Genomic DNA, 21,455 nt, shown 5'->3' with positions numbered 1-21,455 from the left:
TGCCGAACCCCCTGATACGGGCTGTTCGGTCCCCGTACGACCGATGTCAGAGTTTGATGGACAGAATTTCTAGAGGCAGCCGAGGCGTAGAGGGGGTCCGGTTTGGTGGCCTCAGTATTGCATCTCTGCTTTCCGCAGACGATGCGGTTCTGTTGGCTTCATCAAGCCGTGAGGAAAATCAGCCCCTCCAAATCTGAGACCGTGGTCCTCGGTCGGAAAAGGGTGGCTTGCCCTCTCCGGGTCGGGGATGAGACCCTGCCCCGAGTGGAGTAGTTCAAGTATCTCGGGGTCTTGTTCACGAGTGAGCAAAGAACGGAGCGGGAGATCAACAGGCAGATCGGTGCGGCGTCTGCATGGATGCGGACTTTGTATCGATCCGTTGTGGTGAAGAAGGAGCTAAGCCGGAAGGCGAAGCTCTCGATTCACCGGTCGATCTCCGTTCCTCCCCTCACCGATGCTCACGAGCCGTTGGTCGTGACCGAAAGAACAAGATGCCGGATACGAGCGGCCGAAATGAGTTTCCTCCGCAGGTTCCTTAGAGAGAGGGTGAGAAGAGGGGCTCAGAGTAGTGCCGCTGCTCCTCCGCATTGAGAGGAGCCAGATGAGGTGGCTCGGGCATCCGATTAGGACGCGTTCCACCGGGAGGAGACCCCGGGGACGACCCGGGACACGCTGGAAAAGACTACGTCTCCCGGGCCGGCCTCGGGACGCCTCGGGATCGATCCCCGAAAGAGCTGGATGAAGTGGCCGGAGAGAGGGAAGTCTGGGCGTCCCTGATAAAGCTACTGCCCCCGCGACCCGACCTCGGTTAAGCGGAGGAAAATGGATGGATGATTTTGGGCCTCGGCAGAAAAACGTCTGCAACTCACGAATGCGGGGACCATTTGAATTCATATTTCACGTGTTTACTGAGGCACCACAGAGCCAATATAACATCCCAAAAAAAGGTTTAGTAAAATATGGGAACTTTAAGCGTAGCGTTAATGTTCACATGGTGTGCAATGTTACAGACTTACGATTATATGAAATAAAATAAGTTTCGAACTAGTTTTAACTGTTTGGTTTTTAATCAACACTTAGACCCACTACGCGACTGTCTTTTTGGAGCGGTGCGAATGTCCATCCATCCATCCATTTTCTGTGCCGCTTCTCACTCGGGAGCCTATCGCAGCTATTTTCGGGCGAGAGGCGCGCTACACCCTGAACTGGTTGCCAGCCAATCGCAGGGCACATACAAACAAACAACCATTCACACCTACGGGCAATTTAGAATTATCAATGAACCTAGCATGTATGTTTCTGGGATGCGGGAGGAAAGCGGAGCGCCCGGAGAAAAGCCACGCAGGAGAACATGCAAACTCCACACAGGCGGGGGCCGGGGATTGAACCCCGGTCCTCAGGACTGGGAGGCAGACGCGCAAAACCGGTCGTCCACCGTGCCGCGAGTGTTTATATGTGCGCTGCGATTGACTGGCGACCTGTTCAGGGTGTAGCGCGCCTCTCGCCCGAAAATAGCTGCGATAGGCTCCAGCACGACCGCGACCCGCGTGAGGGGAAGCGGTACGGGAAATGAATGAATGGATGGATGCGAGTATTTTATTTTTTTTCATTACTGCTGTCATGAAGCCAAAACAGGGAGTTAAGAACATTTTTCTTTTGAAATAACAACACGAAGAACCCCGAGCGAGAAGGACATATGTATTGGGCATTCCCATTTCCAGTGTGTACCCGTGAGATCGATAGATGGTCAATTTTACAACAAAATCGCAAACACCCCAACAGCGTAATCCGGCGCAACAAGTCATGGCGAATACTAACAAAGCACTTGAACCCGACTTGCAGTATGTGCCACTCCTCACTCTGTCCTTGACGCGCACGGTCCAACCAATTTAGAATCTGGTCCAACTGCTACCGACCAAGTGGCAGCCTCGGCTTCCACCCAGCCACGTCGTCAGTGTGCGTGTGTGTTTGCGCGTGCGTGCGTGCGTGTGTCGTCAGGACGAAGTGTCAGCACTGAGGAGACGTTTGGAAAAGTCCGAAAAAGAACGAAATGACTTGAGACAAACCGTCGACACCTGCGAGACTAAAGTTTGTACTCACACAAACACACGCACGCACGCACACACGCGCGCGCGCGCACACACACAGTGATGCAGTTGGTGTGTGTGTAGCTGACGGCGGTGACCTCGGAGCTGAGCGATGAGCGTTTCCGCGGCGACGCGGTGGGTCAGGCTTTGGATGTGGAGAGAGCTGAGAGACTGAGGCTCAGCAAGGAGAACAAGGACCTGCAGGTGAGCCGGTCGTCAACGCTTCCTGACCCCGACCCCCGTCCATTTGACCTCTCCCCAGCCACCACACTTTTAGACCACTTCCTATCCCCAACGACCAACCTTTTAGACTACTTCCTGTTCCTAACTGCCAACCTTTTTGACCAATTACAGTCCCCAACGGTCGCTCATTTTCACCATTTCCTATCCCCAACGGTCAACCTTTTAGGCCACTTCCTGTCACCATCACCACCCGTTTGACCGCTCTCAGTCCCCAACCGCCCCCCTTTTTCACAACTTCCTGTAAATGCCACATCCCCCCAGGCTCGCCTCGACCAGTGCAAGGTTGCAATGGAGATGCTGGAGAAAAATCTGGAGGAGGAACGTCTAAAGCGTCGTACGCCGGAGAGTCGGAAAGTGGCAGGATCAGAAATAGGAACAGGTCGGTTGCTATTTCCTGTCCGCACCCTAATTGGACGCTGCTTCAGTGTTGGGGAATATCCCGTTTGGAATGGTTTTGATGGAAGTTGGCGGCATTCCCCAAGGAAGACGTTGCCTCCTCTTCGTCTTTCTACCTAGCAGTTAGCTCGCCAGCTTGTGGTCTACAATGGGGGCTCAAACATTTTGAGTCCGGGGCTTAAATCTTTCAGTATGTAGGTCTGCACTTTTCTGAAATGATAGCACATAATTATTTATTGCAAATGAATTTGGTTTGGAGTTTCGAGTGCGGTGTTGCCGGTCCACAGAAAGCGAGCTGGTTCTGAAGCTGGAGTGTTGCCAGACAGAGGTGGGCTTCCTTCGCCGGCGTCTGCAGCAGACCGAAGAAAAGGCGGAGGTCGAGCGGCACGCTCGGCAACAGCTGGACGCCGAGGTCGGTGAAGGCGCGCGACTCGAACGTCGACGTTTGTCTAACCCGAAAACAAGCTAATGACTAAACTGATGAATGGCCGAAGCCTAGTTGTAATGTGTCCCTTGGCCTGCAGGCGGTGTCGTTGCAGGCTCAACTGGACGAATCCAAGCGTACCGTGACGGACCTTAAACGGCAGAGTCGGCGCGTCGCCAACGACCTGCACGACGCCGGGGTGATGACGGACAGTCTGCGCAATCGAACGCACCAACTGGAACGCAAACAACGACGGTGACTGACAATGCTAATGAATGCTAAAACACGGTAACGTGCGGTAGCCGCACTGCCGAACACGTGAACATAAACGCATCGACAAAATAAACATCCATCCGTCCGTTTTCGGAGCCGCTTCTCCTCACTAGGGCCGCGGTTGTGCCGGAGCCTATCCCGGCTATCATCGGGCAGGAGGCGGGGTACGCCCTGAACCGGTCGCCACCCAATCGCAGGGCACCTACAAACAAACAACCATTCGCACCTACGGGCAATTTAGAGTTGTCAATTAACCTAGCATGCATGTTTTTGGGATGTGGGAGGAAAGCGGAGCACCTGGAGAAAAACCCACCCAGGCACGGGGCGAACATGCAAACTCCACACAGGCGGGGGCGGGGATTGAACCCTGGTCCTCAGAACTGTGAGGCAGAGGCTCTAACCGGTCGTCCACCGTACTGCCCAAAATAAACATGCACACACAAACAGAAACACACATATATGCACACACAAAGGAACATGCATACACAAACACACATAAACATGCACACATCAATACAAACACACACAGAAGCACACGAACATGCAAACAAGCACAAAAAAACACACGAATGCACACAAACAAAAGCACATAAATGCACACAAACATAAAAACACACACTGACTTTTTTGATCACGCTAACAAATACACAGTAAGCATTAGCCTTCCGATGAACGTGCTAGCACGCATGCTAACATGCTAACAAATGTACCAATTAGCTCGTCGCTTAGCGTGCTAATATGACGGTAATACTTTTAGCTTCGATGGCGAGCTGGCGGCGGCGTTAGAGGACGCCGACAGCGAGCGAGAGTTGAAGGACAAAACCCTGCAGGAAAACACCGCGCTAGGGGTCCAGATTTTCACACTGCGCCGAAACCTGCAGGTGAGCCCGGGGAGCCCGCCAGAACACATCGGAGGACGGACACACACACTCAAGTGTTGGCGTGTGCGCAGGAGAGTCAGGCGGAGGCGTGCCGCCTGCAGAAGCAGAAAGACGAGTTGTGTAGTCAGATTCGCGACCTCAGCGTGCATCTCACCGCCGACTCGCTGCCCGATCTGAAGAAACAAGTGCGCCACCTGGAGCGCGTGGCCGGCGAAACGGCGCAGGAAGTGGCCAAGCTGACCGCCAGAATTGAACAGCAGCAGCAGGTCGGTCGAGTTAGTTGGGAGGAACGCCACGTCACATTTATTCCGGAATTATGTCAGGATTATGACTTTTATTTCTGTATTATATACTGTACAAAATGACTTGATATCGATGCTATTTTGACTATCAATACATCAGTAGAGTTAGTCGGCCGAAATAATTTTGACACAGCCGGTAGAGTTATCCTTAATAATGTGCAAACCCGCTGCTGCTCTTCAGGTTCACATGCGTGTGGAATTGGAGATGGCCCGAGTGAAGCAGATGCACCAAAAGGAGCTGGAGGACAAGGAGGAGGAGCTCGAGGACGTGCACAGGTCGTCCCAGCGGCGGGTACGTCGACGGACACGTTTGCAACATCAGCGTATTAGCAACCTTAGTATCCTAGGGTGCGTCTCGTGAAGATGTCGTTTTGTCGCCGCGCTAGCTAAGACAGCTGGAGATGCAGCTGGAGCAAGAATACGAGGAGAAGCAGATAGTCATCCACGAGAAGCGCGACCTGGAAGGTTTGGTCGCCACGCTGTGCGAACAGGTCGGCCACCGTGACTTTGACGTGGAGAAGAAGTTGAGGCGAGACCTGAAGAGGACTCACGCCCTGCTTGCCGACGCCCAGACCCTCCTGGACGCCGTCCACGGCGGACGACAAATCGGGAGGAGCCCCGACGGCGGAAGCAAGGAGCAACTGGAAAGACTTCACTCTCAGGTTAGCGGATGCGGCCCGGGCCAGGTGGGCAAAGCACTACTTACGCTACGGATAATCATATCTGGATATGTGTGCGTGCGTGTAGCTGGAGGACAGCGAATCACGGCGACGTGAGCTCGAGAGCGTCCAGACGACCGTGACCCAGGAGCTGGAAGATGTTCAGATTGAATTGGAAAACATCAGAAAGCAGAAGAGTTTGGTCAGAAACATCTTCCTCATCTTCACCCGCCACCTACACTAACAGCGCTAGGACCACAACCACGAAGGAACCTGTACCAGTCGCACAATCATTTTAATACCAGCTTCAGTACCAGAACCCGTAATAGTACTAGCTTGAGTTCCACAACCACGACCAAAATCAGTATCGGAACATAACCAATTATCGAACCAGATCAAGGAACAGAATCCTTACCAGTTTTAGTACCAGAACCAGCTGTTGTAGCAGAACCAGTAACAGTGCTAATACTAGCTACCATAGCCAGTTGAATTACTACTAGTACAGTAGCGCAATCAGTTCCAGAAACAGTACCTGAAACAGTTCTAGTACCAGAACTGTAAAAGTACTAGGTTCAGTACTACAACCAGTATCAGTATCAGAACAGAACCAGTTGAAAAGTCAGGAACAGTGTCCAGCGACCAGTGAATGTCGCCGCTTTGATGGTGACAAGAGCGTTTGTGTTTCCAGGTGGACGACGAGGTTTGCGTCCTCCAACGTGAGAAAGTCGATCTGCTTAAACGTCTCGAAGAAGACCAGGAGGACCTCGACGAGCTCATGAAGAAACACAAAGATCTCATTGCGCAGGTCGCTCACAGTCTGTCGTCGGCACCGTTGTCCTCTCGCCTTGTTTGTCCTTTTGTGTTTGTTCTCTAACTTTTGTCTTCAAATCATTTTTATCTTCTCATATTTGTCCTCTTGTTATGTTTTCCATTTCATGTTTGTCCTGTCAGAAGGAGTTTCAACTCCAATGTCGACCACGTCCCGGGAGAGGCAGGGGGCATTGAGTCCGAGTGGGCTATGTTCCGCGCCTCCACTCTTGAGGTGGGTTGTCGTTGCCTGTTGTGGCGGCAGTCCCGAGCCTGTTGGTGGACGCCAGCGCTGAGGTTTGCCGTCGAGCTGAAGAAGGAGTCCTATATGGCCTTTTTGCGCTGTGGGACTCCAAAGGCAGCTGATGGGTACCAGCAGGCCAAGTGGAATGCAGTTTTGGTGGTCGCTGAGGCAAAAACTCCAGTCCGGTGAGGCCATGGAGAACGACTTCCAGACGGATTCGAGGACATTCTGGTCCACCGTCCGGCATCTCAGGAGGAGGAAACAGTGCACCATTAACACTGTATAGTGGGGACGAGGCACTGCAGACCTCAACTCGGGAAGTTGTGAATTTGTGGCTTCGAAGACCTCCTTAGTTCTTCTGTCAGGCCTTCCCATGAGGAAGCAGAGTCTGGGGACTCTGCGGTAGGCGCTCCTATCTGGGGTTGAAATCGCCAAGGTGGTTAAAAAGCTCCTCGGTGGTAGGGCCCTCTGCAACATCACATGGACATCATAGACAGTGCCTCTGGATTGGCAGACCGGGGTGGTAGTCCCTTTTTTTAATAAGGGGGATCGGAGGGTGTGTTACATGTTCATTGTAGACTTGGAGAAGGTTTTTGACCGTATCCCTCATGGATTCCTAGTAGGGGGGGTGCTCCGGGTGTATGGGGAAACAAACCTATTGATACAGTCCCTGCATTGTTCAGTCCCTGCACGACCGGTGTCCGAGTTTGGTGCGCATTGTCGACAGTAAGTTGTATTCGTTTCCAGTGACGGTTGGATCGTTTTCGTAACTTTTATGGAAATTATTTCTAGGCGCAGCTGAGGCATTGAGGGTTTCCAGTTTTGTGACCTCAGTTTCACGTTTCAGGTTTTTTGCAAATGATGTGGTCATGTTGTCTTCATCAGGCTGTGAACTTAAACTCTCACTGGAGCAGTTCACAATCTAGTGTGAAGCGGATGGGATGAGAATCAGCACCTCTAAATCTGAGGCCATGGTCCTAAGTCAGAAAAGGGTGGGGTGCCCTCTCAGGTCGGGGATGAGATTCCCTGGTGAGGCATTCCGGGCACAAGGAGGCCACGCTCGAGAGACTATTTCTCCTGGCTGGCCGAGGAACGCCTCGGGATCCCCCTGGATGAGTTGGACCAAGTGGCTGGGTAGAGGGTTGTCTGGGCTTCCCTGCTAAAGCTGCTGCCCCCTGCGACCTGGCCCCGGAGAAGCGGAAGAAAATGGATGGATGGATCTCCTTTCATCACGTGTCATTTCACATTTCCGTCTTGTTTGCTTGACCTCTCGACACGTTTGTCCTTTCAGTCGTCCAGTGACATCTGTCAGATCCGAGAGTTGCAGGCGGAGCTTGAGGAGGTGAAGAAGCAGAGACACGCCCTCCAGGAGGAGGTAACCACGCCCCCTTTGTCATGTCATCTTCATCGCTTTTGATCCGGATCACATGACTTCCCGTTTATCATCTCGGCACAGCTCCAGCAGCAGGCCTCCAGGCTGCAGTTTCTGGAGTCGTCCACTGTGGGGCGCAGCATTGTCAGCAAACAGGAAGCGCGTGTGTGCGACCTGGAGAACAAGCTGGAGTTCCAGAAAGGTCAAGTCAAAAGGTTTGAGGTGAGTCAATCGGCACGCTGCACAGTCCACAGCTCAGCCCCTTTAACGACAGTACTCAACCACCACAGAGGGGTAGAGATCCGTATTTTGGGTAACCCTAGTACTCTAATGACCCAAACAGTACAACGTGATGAAATCGAGGGGATAGAAACTGTTTTATCAAATGGCCAACATAAAGCTGGAAGCTGATTGGATAAAGCTTGTGTGTGTCAAGTATTTAGCTTAGCAACCTAGTATTAGCAGACTAGAGATATCAAAACCACTAGCAACTCTGATTCTAGTTCTACCAGTATTAGTAACACTAAAATAACGTAATAAACTGAACCAGAACCAACTCGGGTTCCACAACCAGTATCATAAAGACGACCGCAACCGGTGTAATCCATACATGAACCAGCACCAAAATCAATTGTAGCGCTAGTATCAGAACCAAATTCTGAAACGGTACCAGCTAACAGTACCAGAAACGGTAAAAGAACCGGTACCGGTACCCTAGCTACTCACAGCAACTAGCTAGCAACCATGGTGACTGGGTGTTTGTGTGTGTGTGTGAAGGTGCTGGTGCTGCGCCTGCGTGACAGCGTGGTGCGTCTAGGGGAGGAGCTTGAGCAGAGTGCTCAATCGGAGGCTCGCGAGCGTGAGAATGCTCACTACTTCCAGCAGCGTCTTCAGGACGTGCGCGTGGAAATGGACGAGCTGAGCCGGCGACATCAGGACGGCGGCAGACGCCGCATGGAGCTGGTAAGACACTCTTCCCACGACACGCCTCACAACGTGGGCCACGAGACGACCGAGGACACGCCGGACGACACGGCCAGGACGCGCCCCACGACACGGACCGCGACACGTCAGAGGACATGCCCGACGACACGCCCCCCGACACGCCCGAAAGACATCCCCGACGACACGCCCCCTCCCACGACACGCCCCCCGACATGGCGGAAAGACATGCCCGCCGACACAGCCGAGGTCACGGGCCACGACAAGCCCGACGACAGGGTTGAGGACACAGCCCACGACACGCCGCAACTTACGCCTGCATATACACAAAAACCTCCCGATGGCGTCTTTAGAAAAGAGCACTTGACTTGGACAGCAGCCACGCCCCTTCATGCTCACAGCCAGTCACCGGCCACCTGGGAACACAGCTGGCCAATCCTGGTATTCCTGTCACAAGCGCCACAAACACACACGCACGTCCGCACGTACTTCTGTGTGCACGCGCTTTTTCGTCATCGACATGACGAGGTTAAAAAGGTGTTCCTAAGTCGTTCCTATGACGATAAGACGCAGCGATGATATCATCAGTGTGTGTGCGCATGCGTGCGCGTGTTTAGGAAATGCAGGTGGAGGAGCTGACGGCCATCCGGCAGACGCTGCAGGCCGACCTGGAGACGTCCATCCGCCGCATCGTGGACCTGCAGGCCGCCCTGGAGGAGGTCGAGTCCAGCGACGACAGCGACACCGACACCGACACCGACACCGACAGGTAGCCCCGACCCGCACTTCCTGTCTTCTCCGGCGCAGCGGCAAACGGCCGCTCGCGACCCACTCCTTCAGAATGCTACACATTCTACAGCAGAACTCTTCCCACTACACCATAATTATTGGAATTATGGAGCACACTTTTGTCATCATTGTATACTGCACATTATCGAGCATAGTTCATGACACCATTCTAACCATTCTACAGAGAAACTATATTCTATACAGCTCTGGACACCATATCATTATTCCATATGCTATATTTGTCATTTGAACCAGCTACACATTTCATAGCCTAACGCTATACATGCTGTACCATAATTGTCAATCAATCAATCAAACTTTATTTGTAAGCGCTTTTCATACAAAAAAATGCAACACAAAACGATTGACATTCATTAAAATATAGAAATAAAACAAACCCGCAGAGATGCACACACACGCAGGTTAAAGAAAATAACGAGAGTTTTGGTCCTGGAAGTCCCGATAACAAAACCTGGCTCGCTTGATGGAAAGTGAAAACGGTTCACAGACGCCAGAATGAGAGCGTTCTCAATAACCTTCATCAGGCAGAAATGAACTAAGTTCAGTACACTTTGGTCCAAAATATGAACTATTTCGTGAACTTTCGTTCATTGAACTCGTTCAGGTACAACACTGTGCTATACTAGCGTGATATGAATTCAGCAGAGGTGGGTAGTAACGCGCTACATTTACTCCCTTGCATTTACTCAAGTAACGTTTTCGATAAACTGTACTTGTCAGAGTACTTGAACTGCACTGCATTTTTTACTTTTACTCGAGTATTTATGTGAAGAAAGATCAATACTTTTACTCCGTTACAATGATCGACATGCCGTTCGCTACTTTTATTTATACATTCATGCGTGCGCGTGTCTATTTTTAGACCCCATCTTCGTCTTCCGCATACTAGGGTGCCCGTTGCGCCGATCAAACGTGAACACTGTCATTTGATTCCAATGCGCCACTCAGACGACACAAGGCAGTCACATGACCACGCACGTAGCCTTCGCGAGGCAATCAAAATGACTCATTTTGGGGGAGGGGGGGGGGGGGGGGGGGGGGGAACAGCCGGGCGAGTGTGTTTACAGACCAAAAAACAACAGCTTTGTCATGCAGCTCTTAAATTGTGACTCCCCAAACTTGGATATTTCAGCCCACTTCTAACTTGAGAAAACACCTTGCGGTAAGTTGCAAATGTTTTTGCTGTTGTTTTGCCAGTGGATGTGGCAAAATTGACACACACACACTCACTAAGTCTGGTCAGCAAACAGCTTCTTCATAAAGTCACTGAAGTGAATAAAGCAAATAATGTTTCTGTAGGGCCCGATGCATCTGTTTTTTGCCAGTTCAAAATTGAAAGGGCGGCAGCCCGAGGGCGAGAGTGTCCCTTGTTTGTTGGAAAGGAGGGCAGATAGGGGCACTCGACAAGGGAATGATAAGGGGGAGGAAACCCAAGGAGCAGCCGTGAGCCATGAGGTTATATATGTGATTTTATCCAGTTTCTATAATAATTTTGTACATTCAACAATCAGAATTCTCAAAAATCTATATTCTTAATTGCAAACATTCTCTATTAATCGTAAACATTTTCTCTTTGACGCTAGCTATAACATGACAGTAGTGGCGGGCATGCATGCATACTAACTGTGACCGTTAGCAGTTTTACGTTTTACTACTTGTACGTGTTGACGGACCTTGGAGACGTGTCACTGTGGTTACCTGACCTGTGACGTCACGGGTGTGTCGATGAAAGTGTTTCTTGTGACGGCAGGGAGTCCAGTGTCGGGACAGAGGACGTGGGCGAGACCACACGCGGTTGGCGCGGGGCGGCCAGAGGAGGCTCGCCCAGCGGCAGCTTCCGCGGCCAGGGAGGGCGCCGGTCGGCGGCGGACTCCGGCAGCACGTATAGTTTCCGGTAAGACGATGTTACGCCTCGATGGCAGTCGCTTTGAGTCTGGTGTCATGTTTGTCATGCGATTCTGCTCTGTGCAGCTCCTGCTCGGACCTGGACGAGGACGACTCGGGCGCGGGGCGTACAGGAGGAGGACAAGGCCGGGCGGCATCCTCTTCGGCACTGTCTGAGCTTCTGGAAGGACTTCGCAAGCGGCGAGCGGGTGGTGCCGCGGATGCGGGCGCAGGCAGCAACGCGGACAGCACCGTGTCACTTCCTGTCTATCAAACCACGGCGGCATCTACCCTTCGGCGCCGGGCCTCGGCACTGTCTCTCACAGCGGACACGCTTCCGGAAGCTCGCCCAGGTATTCTGAAGCCGTCCTCGCCCCTCCTGCCCCGTGCCGCCAGCGCTCGTTCCGTTAGCGACCCACTAACGACCGCGTCCTCTGCCACGCCGTCACGCTTTAACTCCTGCGACTCCCTGGCGTCGCTACCGTCGCTGCCCTGCCTTTCGTCTTTGGCATCCTTGCACGTTGCCCGCCAGTGCCCACCGACCCGACACCCCTCCGGCGAACACCCCCATGCCCAACATCCCCCCTCCCTGGCCGTCCCGGAGGAGGGCTGGGAGGAACCTCAGCGCTCCCCGCAGGCCCCGCGCCGTTGCGCGCTGGAAGGTTTGCTCTCAGAGGACACGTCCGAGGGCCCCCTGGCGCCCGAGGGTGCAGTGTTCCAGAACCGGCACCACCCGGGCGAGTCCAACACCACGTCCGCCATCCTCCCCGCCATCCGCAGAGCTCGGTCGGCCGGCAGTCTGGCCGGATCTGTGCGGGGCGGCCGCCGAGCGCTTAGCGTCCATTTTGGAGAGCTGCCGACCTCCACACGGCGCCGCGGGGTCTCTGACGCAGAATCATCCGGGTCCGGAGGCTCGGCGGAAAGTTGCGAGTCGTCGCGGGCCCGGGGCCGCTCGGTCCGGCCGCAGGGAGAACGGCTGGAAGCGGAGGGCAGCGAAGGCGGCGAGGGCGGAGACGTGGCCACAGTCATGAGGAAGTACCTCAACAAGGAAAGCCGCTGACCGCACATTAGCATGCGGTCACCACACAAGCTATGCGCTACTGTCAGATGTTAGCCACGTTAGCAATGTTAGCTATTAGCGTCAAATTTAGTCCAAGTGCAACAGATTCATTTTCCTTTTTGTTTGCAATAAATGAGCAAAATGGACACTTTTTATGACTTTGATGTTTTCCTTATTTTTGAATTTTAACGTGACTTTTTTGTTTGGTGTCTTTATTCCTTGTTTTGCTTTTCTTTTGTCTTTATTTTTGCATTTTAGTTACTGTTCTTTCTTTTTTCTTTTATCACTTGTCTTTCCTTTTTCTTTCTTTTTTTTCATCTGACCTACAACATGTACTAGCCCCACCTACCTGAGCGAGGGATTAGACTGAATGAGAGAAAGAGTGTGTATGTGAGAGAGAGAGAGAGAGAGAGAGAGAGAGAGAGGATGAGGATGAGGATGATGACAACCAGCTTGGTGGAGGCGGATTTTATCCGCACCCCATAGGCGGAGCCAGGGGCGGCCGCTCAATGTCCTTCTGCCTGAGCTGGGAGTTGAAGCTCCTTCTGACAGGGGACTCTGCCAGACGTACTCAGCAGACCCTCACAATACGTTTGGGCCTGCCTGGTCGGACCGACATCTTACCCACCATCGGAGTCAACACACTACCGGAGGACATCTCCGCCCATGTCTTCACCCAAGTGTCCAAGACGTGCGGCCGCAAGTCTGATGACAGACCACAAAGTCGATCATTGAACCGCGGCCTAGGTTGTCCTTGTGCCGTGCGCACCTGTGGACACCCTTATGTGTGAACATGGTGTTAGTTATGGACAATCTGTGATGAGCACAGAAGTCCAACAACCGAACACCGCTGGGGTTCTGCTGGGGGCGTTCCTTGCAATCACAGCCTTCCAGGTCTCACTGTCATTGCCACGGCATTGTTGAAGTCCCCCAGAAGAACGAGGGAGTCCTTGTTGTTCTTGTTGAAGCTTATAGGTGCAATTCTTCCCGATTCTTGCTTGATGTAAACTTGGGTTGCTCAACAGTCCGGGGTCTCAGTTGCGGTATTTTTGCGCTTCATAATGCGCCTGCGCACATTTTTAACGGGAGACGGCGTGTCTGGACTGCTGGCCGGCCAGTCTAGTACTCGCACTCCTTTACTACGAATTCAGCTGCCCTGTTGTAACCTGCGCAGTGTGCGGCTTGGTACTGTCTTGCTGAAATAAGCAGGGACGGCCCTAAAAACGACGTCGCTTGGATGGCAGCATATGTTGCTCCACAATGTGGATGTTCCTTTCAGCGTGAAGGTTAATGTTAAAGTTACCCATGCCATGGGCACTAACACAGTCCCATCCCATCACAGGTGTTGGGTTATTTTCAAGTTTGCGTTGACAACAATCCGGATGGTTGTTTTCCTCTTTGGCTGGGAGGACATCACGTCCATGATTTCCAAAAACTATTTGAAATGTGGACTGGTCAGACCGCAGCACACTTTTCCACTTTGCGTCTGCATTTCATCTCAGATGAGTTCGGACCCAGAGAAGCCGGCCGGCGGCGTTTCTGCCTGTTGCTGATTTGTGGCTTTCGCTTTGCACGGTAGAGTTTTAACTCGCCTTTGCAGATGTGGAATCCTTTCCAGTTCTTGCTTGATGTAAACTTGAGTCCGGTCAGGCTCTCCGTTGTGGTATTTTTGCGCTTCATATGCATCTGTGCACATTTTCAATGGGAGACGGGTCTGGACTGCTGACAGGCCAGTTTAGTACTCTAATTCTTTGACTAGCAAGCCACGCTGTTGTAACCGGTGCACAGTATGGCTCGGCATTGTCTTGGTGAAATAAGCAGGGACGGCCCTGAAAACGACGTTACTTGGATGGCAGCATTATTTCGTCACGACCAAAACCGGAATGCTCATTTTTGTTAGCCTGTCAATAGCGTTTTACATTGTGTATTAGCATTCAGCTTGTGATTTTATTTTATTTTTTTCAACAAAGCAAATGAACATAGTTTGATGGAAAGTCTCATCGGCATGACTTTTGAAGCAAATTTTGCCACTGAGCACACCAGTTGGAGTCTCTTCACTCTTCTCCGCACTGGCGTGAACGTTGACCCGATCGCCGACCTTATAGCAACTGCGCCGCCTTTCAGATAACCATCCGACGTTAAGGGAAAGCAGCATGTGCGCTCAAAATATACTGTATTGTGTTGTGAGTTAATACATGATTAATGCCATCATTTTTTGTGATCAGTCATATGCATTAAAGGCATTAATTTTGACAGCCCTCATTTAAATGAACAAATATGAATTTGAAGTGTTGAAATAATATTTGCATATAGTAAGCATATTTGTCCACTCCTCTTAAAAGAGTATTAAAAACCTGAACCATATCCTTTTATTGTACATTTAGAACAGATATAAAAGATTTTTATTTTCATTTCAGACTAGATGGAGAATTTTTGAACGCTTTCTTACCACTTTGTTACTTCCCACCACTGGTTTTTAACAGCACACAGCAGACACAAATATGAGCAATCCGTTTATTGAAGTTTTAGTTGAAGCGTCACATGATGAAAAAAAAAAAAAGAATTACAAGAGTTCAACGTAATTGGCGGGAAACATGCCGTAATGACCGTCGGGGCCGTAACCTCGCCACCAGCCTTCATCCACCATCTCGATGCCCGTGATGATGTCGTTGGGGTCAAAGGTGATCTCCGTGTCGTCGGCTGAGGACGAAAGGCGAGAAGTTACGTCCTTCTGCTTGTTTTGAGGGTGCGTGTTGTGTCTGCGCGCGCACGTGTGTGTACACACCGGCCTGGTAGTCGTAAACGGCTCTGGCGCGGACGTTTTGTCCTGCGTCGTCGTCGTCGTCGTCGTCTTGAGCCTAGAAAGTCGTGAAATCTGATCGATGGAGTGTGAAAACAGCCGCCATTGTGGCAACCGAACGTCCTCTCATTTGCGCTCAAACTCTTTACGGGAGTTTGCGTTTGTGTAGCGACTGACCGTGTTGGCATCTCGGCCGACGTCGTCAAAAAAGACGGCCCCGCCCGCGGGCCGCGGCACAGCGCACTCGTTGTCCCCCGCGTGCGTAGGGAACATGGCGTCGGTGAGCGTCTTCAGACGCTCGCCACCGGGCGCCGCCTCGTACAGGTCGTCGTCAAACTCGTCCGACCAATCGTCCTCCTCCGCTGCGTACGACAGAGCGACGTCTTACCCGGCTGCTCGGCTTGTTAGCCACACGCTAGCAGTTAGCGGCGCACCTGTAGCCTGGCTCGCCGGCCCTCTCCCACCGCCTGCTTGGAACCCATCACGCCCTATTCCGCCCTATTCCGCCCCGCTCGGCCCCGTCCCGTCCCGCCTGGTTCGCTATCCCTGTCCTGTCAAGTCATCTGCTACCTTTTGCGTTCCCTTCCTTACAGGGTGTCGCACTGCTTGGTTCAGGCTTTCCCCATCTTAACCCGCCACCCCGGTCTGGTCCAGTCCTGTCTGGCCTTGTCCTAGCCCGCCGGTAGCCCCGCCTGGGTCATAACCTCGGTCCGGGTCCTGCCCTGTCCGTCAGAACACATATTACATCTTGGCTTGACTTGTTAGCAGTAACCCACGCACCTGCAGCCCGGCCGGCCGCGGCCCCCCCGGCGGCCATCGCGGTCGCCGCCGCCCGTGAGAGGAAGCCATCGGTCGAGGTTGTGACACCGGGAGGCGAGGAGGGCGCAGTCCTGGAGTGCGGCGCGCTTTGGGCAACGGACGGTTCGTGACCGCCGGCAAATTCGAAGGCCTGGAAGGGTTCCCGGGTGGGCGAAGTCGCAGGCGCGGGCTCCGAGGGTCGAGAGGCTTTGTGGCCGGTGGGAGGCTGAGGGCTATCAAAGGCTTGCTGGGACAAAAAGGGGCTTCGCAGCTTCCCTAAGGGACCAACGCAAACATACACACAAATGCACAGACGTACTGTATATACGTACGGACATAGACATACTGTACAGATCTTTTCTCCCTGCTTGTCAACAGTAGGCTGCGGGACAGTTCCTGGTGTCAGAATAGCGAGACTTGTACAAGACCGCGCGGTTGCTCGGTAGCCAGAGACTGGCACGCAAACCTTCATCATCGGGTTTGAGGAAGACATTTTCTCACGGGTTTGTCGAGAATATTCGTTTGGCTTTTGTTTGAGTTCTTCAGCAAAACATTGCGGCGAGCTTGCGATCTAACATCGGCGCCGTCCTTGACAACTGTGGGCCTGTGAAGACCTTTGAGACTTTTGCGATCATCTTCATTTGACTTGACGCTACTTGGTGCTGTCGTTTCAGCGTCGGGAGAACGCACTTTTGCGCCGTTAATCCGAGAGACAGAAAAGTCCATTAATTCGCCATCCCCTCAATGGTCAAGTGTAAATTTCAACAGCTTCTATTTTGGATGAAATGTACATTACGTAGCACATCTGCTTCACAGTTCTGAGGGCCGGGGTTCAAATCCCGGCCCCGCCTGTGTGGAGTTTGCATGTTCTCCCCGTGCCTGTGTGGCTTTTCTCCGGGTACTCCGGCTTCCTCCGGCATTCCCAAAGCATGCGTGGTAGGTTGAATGAAGACTCTAAATTGGCCGTAGGTCTGAATGTGAGTGTGAATGGTTGTTTGTTTCTATGTGCCCTGCGATTGGCTGGCGACCAGTTCTCCTCACACGGGTCACGGGCTGCCCGTGACCCGTGTGAGGAGAAGCGGGACAAAAAAAAGGATGGATGGATGGATGGGTTTGAAATGATTTCATTTTTTTGTGATCACAAAAAGCTGGCATTTGAACAGGGTGTTGGAGACTCTTTATATCCAGTGTACATATACATAGACAATACTAGAGGCCTCATCCGGTAGGTTAGCCCGTTGCTGAGTTAGTGTATGTCCTACTGTGCGTCCGCCATATTGGACGTGGCAGATCTGCTGTAAGCGGATGCGAGTCTCAAAGGGGTCGAATGACGAAAACGTAAAAGTGCACAAATTTAACGCTTCTCAGTCATTCCTGGATTTGGCAAACCAAAATCAACATATGTCGCCTTTATGCGATGATTAGAAAAGTTGAGGCTATTCTGTAGCCGTCCGTCTATGTGGGGTATGTTCTTACCCACTGTGGGTGCGGCGCCTCCGGAGCCGAGCTCCGAACTCGTGTCCTTGCGCTTGAAGACGTCGTGAGGGTTGAAGGAACGCTGCGCGATCAGCGCCTTGGCCTCCTGAAACGCCGCCCCAAAATCTTCATTGAGCCACTTAGGGCGGGATACGCGCGTCGTCGCTAATTAGCACGCTAGCACTCACGTGGGCAGCCTGCACCGAGGCGGGCAACTTGAGGCCCGTGCTTGTCTTCGCTTCGTCCTCCACATTCTCCAATGTAAACAACATTTCCACAAACAGGAGAGATTTAGATTTGTTTGGTTTTTTTGCACTTAGATACACACACATATACACGTGTACATGCACATTCACAAACACACACGCAGTCACGCACACACACACACTTATGCATGTAAAATCAATTCATATTTGATTTTTGTCAATTGAGAAGCGCCACAAAGATGCAAAAAGTCAATCAAAGATGTTGACGGGAGCGCTCGCTCACCCGTCGCTGTTGTTCTTTCTCTCGCTCTTCTTCTTCTCTTTGCTTCTGCACAATTCTGACAAACAGTACACACGCTATACACACAGGCGCAGTGTCGTCCACACGCGCCAGTAACACTTGTTTTCCCGACGTTCTGCAGCATCGACAGACGTGACCTTTGACTCTGCAACGACGTCTAACCTGACGTCACCTGTTGTGGTCGATGGCGACGCTCCTCTGCTGTATCTTCTTCTCGCGTTCCTCGGCGTGTTTCTGGTCCAAGTCGCGCCGTTCCTTCTCCACCGTTCGCCTCTGTAGCTCCGCCTTGTTCGCCTCCGCTTGGCGCCGCGCCTCCTCCTCCCTCTGAACATACGCCACACAAATACTACACGTTTATATGGCTCATTTTCATATCATTCAATCAATAACGGCAAAGACGTGGCCCACTTAATTTCATTTTGAAAATCAATTCATTTGACTATTTGAACTGTTGCAGGTTGTTATCCATCAAAAGGGCATCAAGAAAACAAGCTCTAAAGTCCTATTTTTCAAACTTTGAATGCTCAAATGGTCGGGTGACCTCAATGAAGTTTCATGATTTGTAACGTTTTCTGAAGTGAAAAACGAACACGCATGTGTCTTCGTGTCATTTACAAATGTCACTCAAGCCGTCTTTAGCCGTCGTTCATGAGGTTGTTGCATTACACCAGAGGGATCTGTGAGGAGGCAGACATTTTGCATTCACACAACAGCGGAGGAATATTTGAAGAATATATTTGACTAATAGAAACGAATATAAATGACTAATGAAGTGGATAACGAACATTGAACATCACTCTGATCTTCTCTAGCAAATGGCCGGTGCTTGAAATTTTCTGAGTTCCGCAACGCAAGCATCCATCGGCCCCTCGCGGCAATCACGAGCCTCCCGCTCTGCTCGGCCACACTCGGACAAGTTGGCGCAACGTCGGCGGGACGTCCTCTCAAAAGGTAGGCCTCCAAAATAAAAGCGGGCCAGTTTTAGAAGAGTTTCACCACACTTTCCTTCTTATTGAGCAGATGCACTCAACCTATTCAGTGCTGGTTTCGAATCGACTCAAGAAAGTTATGTCGCGTGCTTTTGTTTTTGAAGGTCTGACTTGCTTCTGCTGAAGCCGTTTACGCAATTTAGGGAAACGCGCCGGATGAAGGTGCACCGATTCCGGGAAACAAGAGGCCGAATCACTCTTTCTTTTTTTGTACAGAAACCGAACGGGTTCACGAAAACCAAGACAAAATTTGGACCAAAAAAAAAATTCAAGAAACCCGAATCGTACGAAGAACGATGTTCCGTCGTGCCGCAAGTTTGAAAAGGGAAGCCCGAAAGCCGTCGCGCTTACCTGCTCACGAGTCCAAAATGAATCTTTGTCGATTTGTCGAATTTCCTCCGCCGCGTTTGTTCTGCGATAGACCGAAGCCTGAAAGCGAGACGCAACCTTCAGCGCTCGGCCGACAGTATTTTGCTTTCGGGATCGGGATTCTCCTCACCGCGGCGCCTCGCGGGACGTCCGCGGCTCGTGGACTCGCGCTTTCGGGTCGGTTGGAGTTGGCTCCCGACGCTTTGGACACTTTGGACAAAATCACGTCGGGGTCCACGTCGTCCTCGTCGCGAGCGTTGATGGTCACGTGGGCGCCCTGCGTAGACACACGCGCGCACGCTGCACGGCTGCTGTGAAGGAGGCGACAAATAGCGAAGAGAAAGTGGCGCTCACCTTCAGGAAGTTGGCCACTGTACTCAAGTGATTAGCGCACAGTCCTTTGTGTGTTTCCTTCACACCTTCGCCTGTCTGCCGCACACAACGACAACACATCATCAACACGCCGGCTCTCCCGGCCGATACGCAACATCAACGTTAACGCGACGACAAGGCCCGGTCACGTGTCCGATACACAACAGCGCAACATCATGTCAACGCAACGCGACACCGCACGCCTTCACCCGATGTCTACGATACACAAACACGACAGCGACACAAGCTGCCACTCCTTCAGTCGTGGGATGCAAAACAACGACACAAGATGAAATATGCTGAGTCATGTGGCTTCTCACACACGCACAAGAACACACATGCACATACATGCGCACACACACACATAAACACAAGCAGACAGATAGACACACAAACACGCACGAAAGCAGAACGGTGGCATGCTACTAATGTGTGCGTGTGCGCGCTTACCCAGTTGACGAGCACGTATTTGGGCAGGCCCGAGTTGGGTTCTTGCACTCGACAGAAGGCGTACATCACCTTGCCGCTGTTCAGCTCCTCCACCATTTCCTCCAGACCGCCGCCTACGCACGCACGCAGAGGTCAAAGGTCACGTGGCCCCCTCCAAAGAGTCACTTGACCACTCTCACCTCCTTTTCCCGCCACGCGGATGGCATTGCTGTTGCCCTCGTAGGTGAACAAAACCCTGAAACGCACACGCACGTTACACACACACACACACAAATTCACAATAGTTGCACACGTACGTTCGACAGTGGTCACACACACATTACACACACATTACAGAGGCTACACGCACACACGCACGCACGGGAGTTAGTAGAAATCCGGGTGGGACCGACCAGTCGGTGTCGGAGCGTCCGTCCACCACGTCCTTGTAGGCCGCCATCAGCTCGGCGCCGTTTTTGCTCATGTTGACCGCCATGTCGCCGAGGCCGCGACGGACACGAGGACGACGAAGACGAGGACGACGAAGACGAGGCGACGGCCTTCCTTCCTTCCCAGCCGCGACGGAAAAGCCGGTCCGGTCGGACCGGTTTGCGGAGAACCCGCCGGGCCACATTCTCCCGCCTGCCACGTCCCGTCCCGGGCAGGCGTGCCCGAAGCGCCTGACGAATTTGGTTCCCGCTTCCTGGCGCCGCTCTTCCACTAGCCCGCAAAGTCTCGACCGCGCCCCAGGCGTCTCTCCCTTTCTGCTATACGAAAGCGCCGCCCCGTACGATATCGTGACGTAAAGACGCTCTCACCGTGACTCGGTCCGATCTCCTCCGCTCCCCTGCTCTCATTTGTTCAAGAAAAGATGGACGATATCTCCAGCACCCTGTCCGCCGCCCCGCCCCGCCCCCTCCGAGCCCGTCCCATCCAAAGTTCTCCAGGACCGTCTCACAGTTTGTCCCCGCTCGTCTGCAACATCATCAGGCCCTCGCTCGTCGCTCCCAGCCTGCAAAAACCCGGACCGGACCCCGACATCCTGAACAATTCGCGGCCCGTCTCCAACCTCCCCTTTCTGTCAAGTTGTCGACTCCCGACTTCAAACCCAGCTCACGACCAGTGACCTAGTTGAACCCTTGCGGTCCGGTTTCCAACAGGCCGTCCTTAAAGTCACCGACGACCTCCCCCTCGCCTCTGACGCCGGCCAAGTCCGCCTCCTCGACCTCACTGCAGCTTTCGACACCATCCGGCACGTCGCTTTCCTCTCCCGCTCGGAATCCTCGCTGCTCTTTCCTGTCTAAATAACGATTTGACCCACCGACACCAGT

General features: G+C 52.5%; 2 protein-coding genes across 13 annotated transcripts in view; one reads left to right on the top strand and one right to left on the bottom strand.

Moving 5' to 3' along the window:
* LOC133413335 (unconventional myosin-XVIIIb-like) overlaps positions 1–12,535 on the top strand; it is a 29,101-nt gene extending 16,566 nt beyond the window's left edge. For 5 of the 10 annotated variants that reach the window (XM_061697569.1, XM_061697564.1, XM_061697565.1 and 2 more), the window contains 17 exons: positions 1,894–2,088; positions 2,172–2,291; positions 2,592–2,709; positions 3,014–3,138; positions 3,251–3,405; positions 4,181–4,304; positions 4,376–4,570; positions 4,788–4,898; positions 4,993–5,268; positions 5,354–5,467; positions 5,954–6,070; positions 7,608–7,691; positions 7,773–7,910; positions 8,466–9,167; positions 9,248–9,399; positions 11,191–11,334; positions 11,412–12,535. In XM_061697569.1, coding sequence (XP_061553553.1) covers positions 1,894–2,088; positions 2,172–2,291; positions 2,592–2,709; positions 3,014–3,138; positions 3,251–3,405; positions 4,181–4,304; positions 4,376–4,570; positions 4,788–4,898; positions 4,993–5,268; positions 5,354–5,467; positions 5,954–6,070; positions 7,608–7,691; positions 7,773–7,910; positions 8,466–9,167; positions 9,248–9,399; positions 11,191–11,334; positions 11,412–12,384 — 3,843 coding nt within the window. In that variant the 3' untranslated portion in view covers positions 12,385–12,535. The remainder of the gene's footprint in view (positions 1–1,893; positions 2,089–2,171; positions 2,292–2,591; positions 2,710–3,013; positions 3,139–3,250; positions 3,406–4,180; positions 4,305–4,375; positions 4,571–4,787; positions 4,899–4,992; positions 5,269–5,353; positions 5,468–5,953; positions 6,071–7,607; positions 7,692–7,772; positions 7,911–8,465; positions 9,168–9,247; positions 9,400–11,190; positions 11,335–11,411) is intronic. The other 5 variants (XM_061697571.1, XM_061697568.1, XM_061697570.1 and 2 more) reach the window with 5 other exon arrangements.
* Positions 12,536–14,884: 2,349 nt separating this feature from the next.
* Positions 14,885–20,990, bottom strand: LOC133414030 (drebrin-like protein B). Of its 3 annotated transcripts, none has more exons than XM_061699093.1 (14): positions 20,507–20,990; positions 20,325–20,380; positions 20,146–20,258; positions 19,678–19,752; positions 19,454–19,600; positions 19,306–19,383; positions 18,138–18,289; positions 17,948–18,002; positions 17,647–17,712; positions 17,459–17,564; positions 15,965–16,258; positions 15,362–15,546; positions 15,170–15,259; positions 14,885–15,084 (listed from the first exon to the last, which is right to left on the bottom strand). In XM_061699093.1, the coding sequence occupies exons 3-14, from the start codon at positions 20,239–20,241 to the stop codon at positions 14,899–14,901; spliced, it is 1,530 nt and encodes a 509-aa protein (XP_061555077.1). In that variant the 5' UTR covers positions 20,242–20,258; positions 20,325–20,380; positions 20,507–20,990; the 3' UTR covers positions 14,885–14,898. The 3 variants fall into 3 exon arrangements, with proteins under 3 accessions (XP_061555077.1, XP_061555076.1, XP_061555078.1); XM_061699092.1 differs by having other exon boundaries at positions 20,538–20,990; XM_061699094.1 differs by having other exon boundaries at positions 15,170–15,242; positions 20,538–20,989.
* Between the last annotated feature and the right edge of the window lie 465 nt (positions 20,991–21,455).

The sequence above is a fragment of the Phycodurus eques genome, chromosome 15 (genome assembly GCF_024500275.1).
Source record: "Phycodurus eques isolate BA_2022a chromosome 15, UOR_Pequ_1.1, whole genome shotgun sequence".
NCBI classification, from domain to species: Eukaryota; Metazoa; Chordata; class Actinopteri; order Syngnathiformes; family Syngnathidae; genus Phycodurus; species Phycodurus eques.
This window is presented reverse-complemented; position numbering and strand designations above follow the sequence as displayed.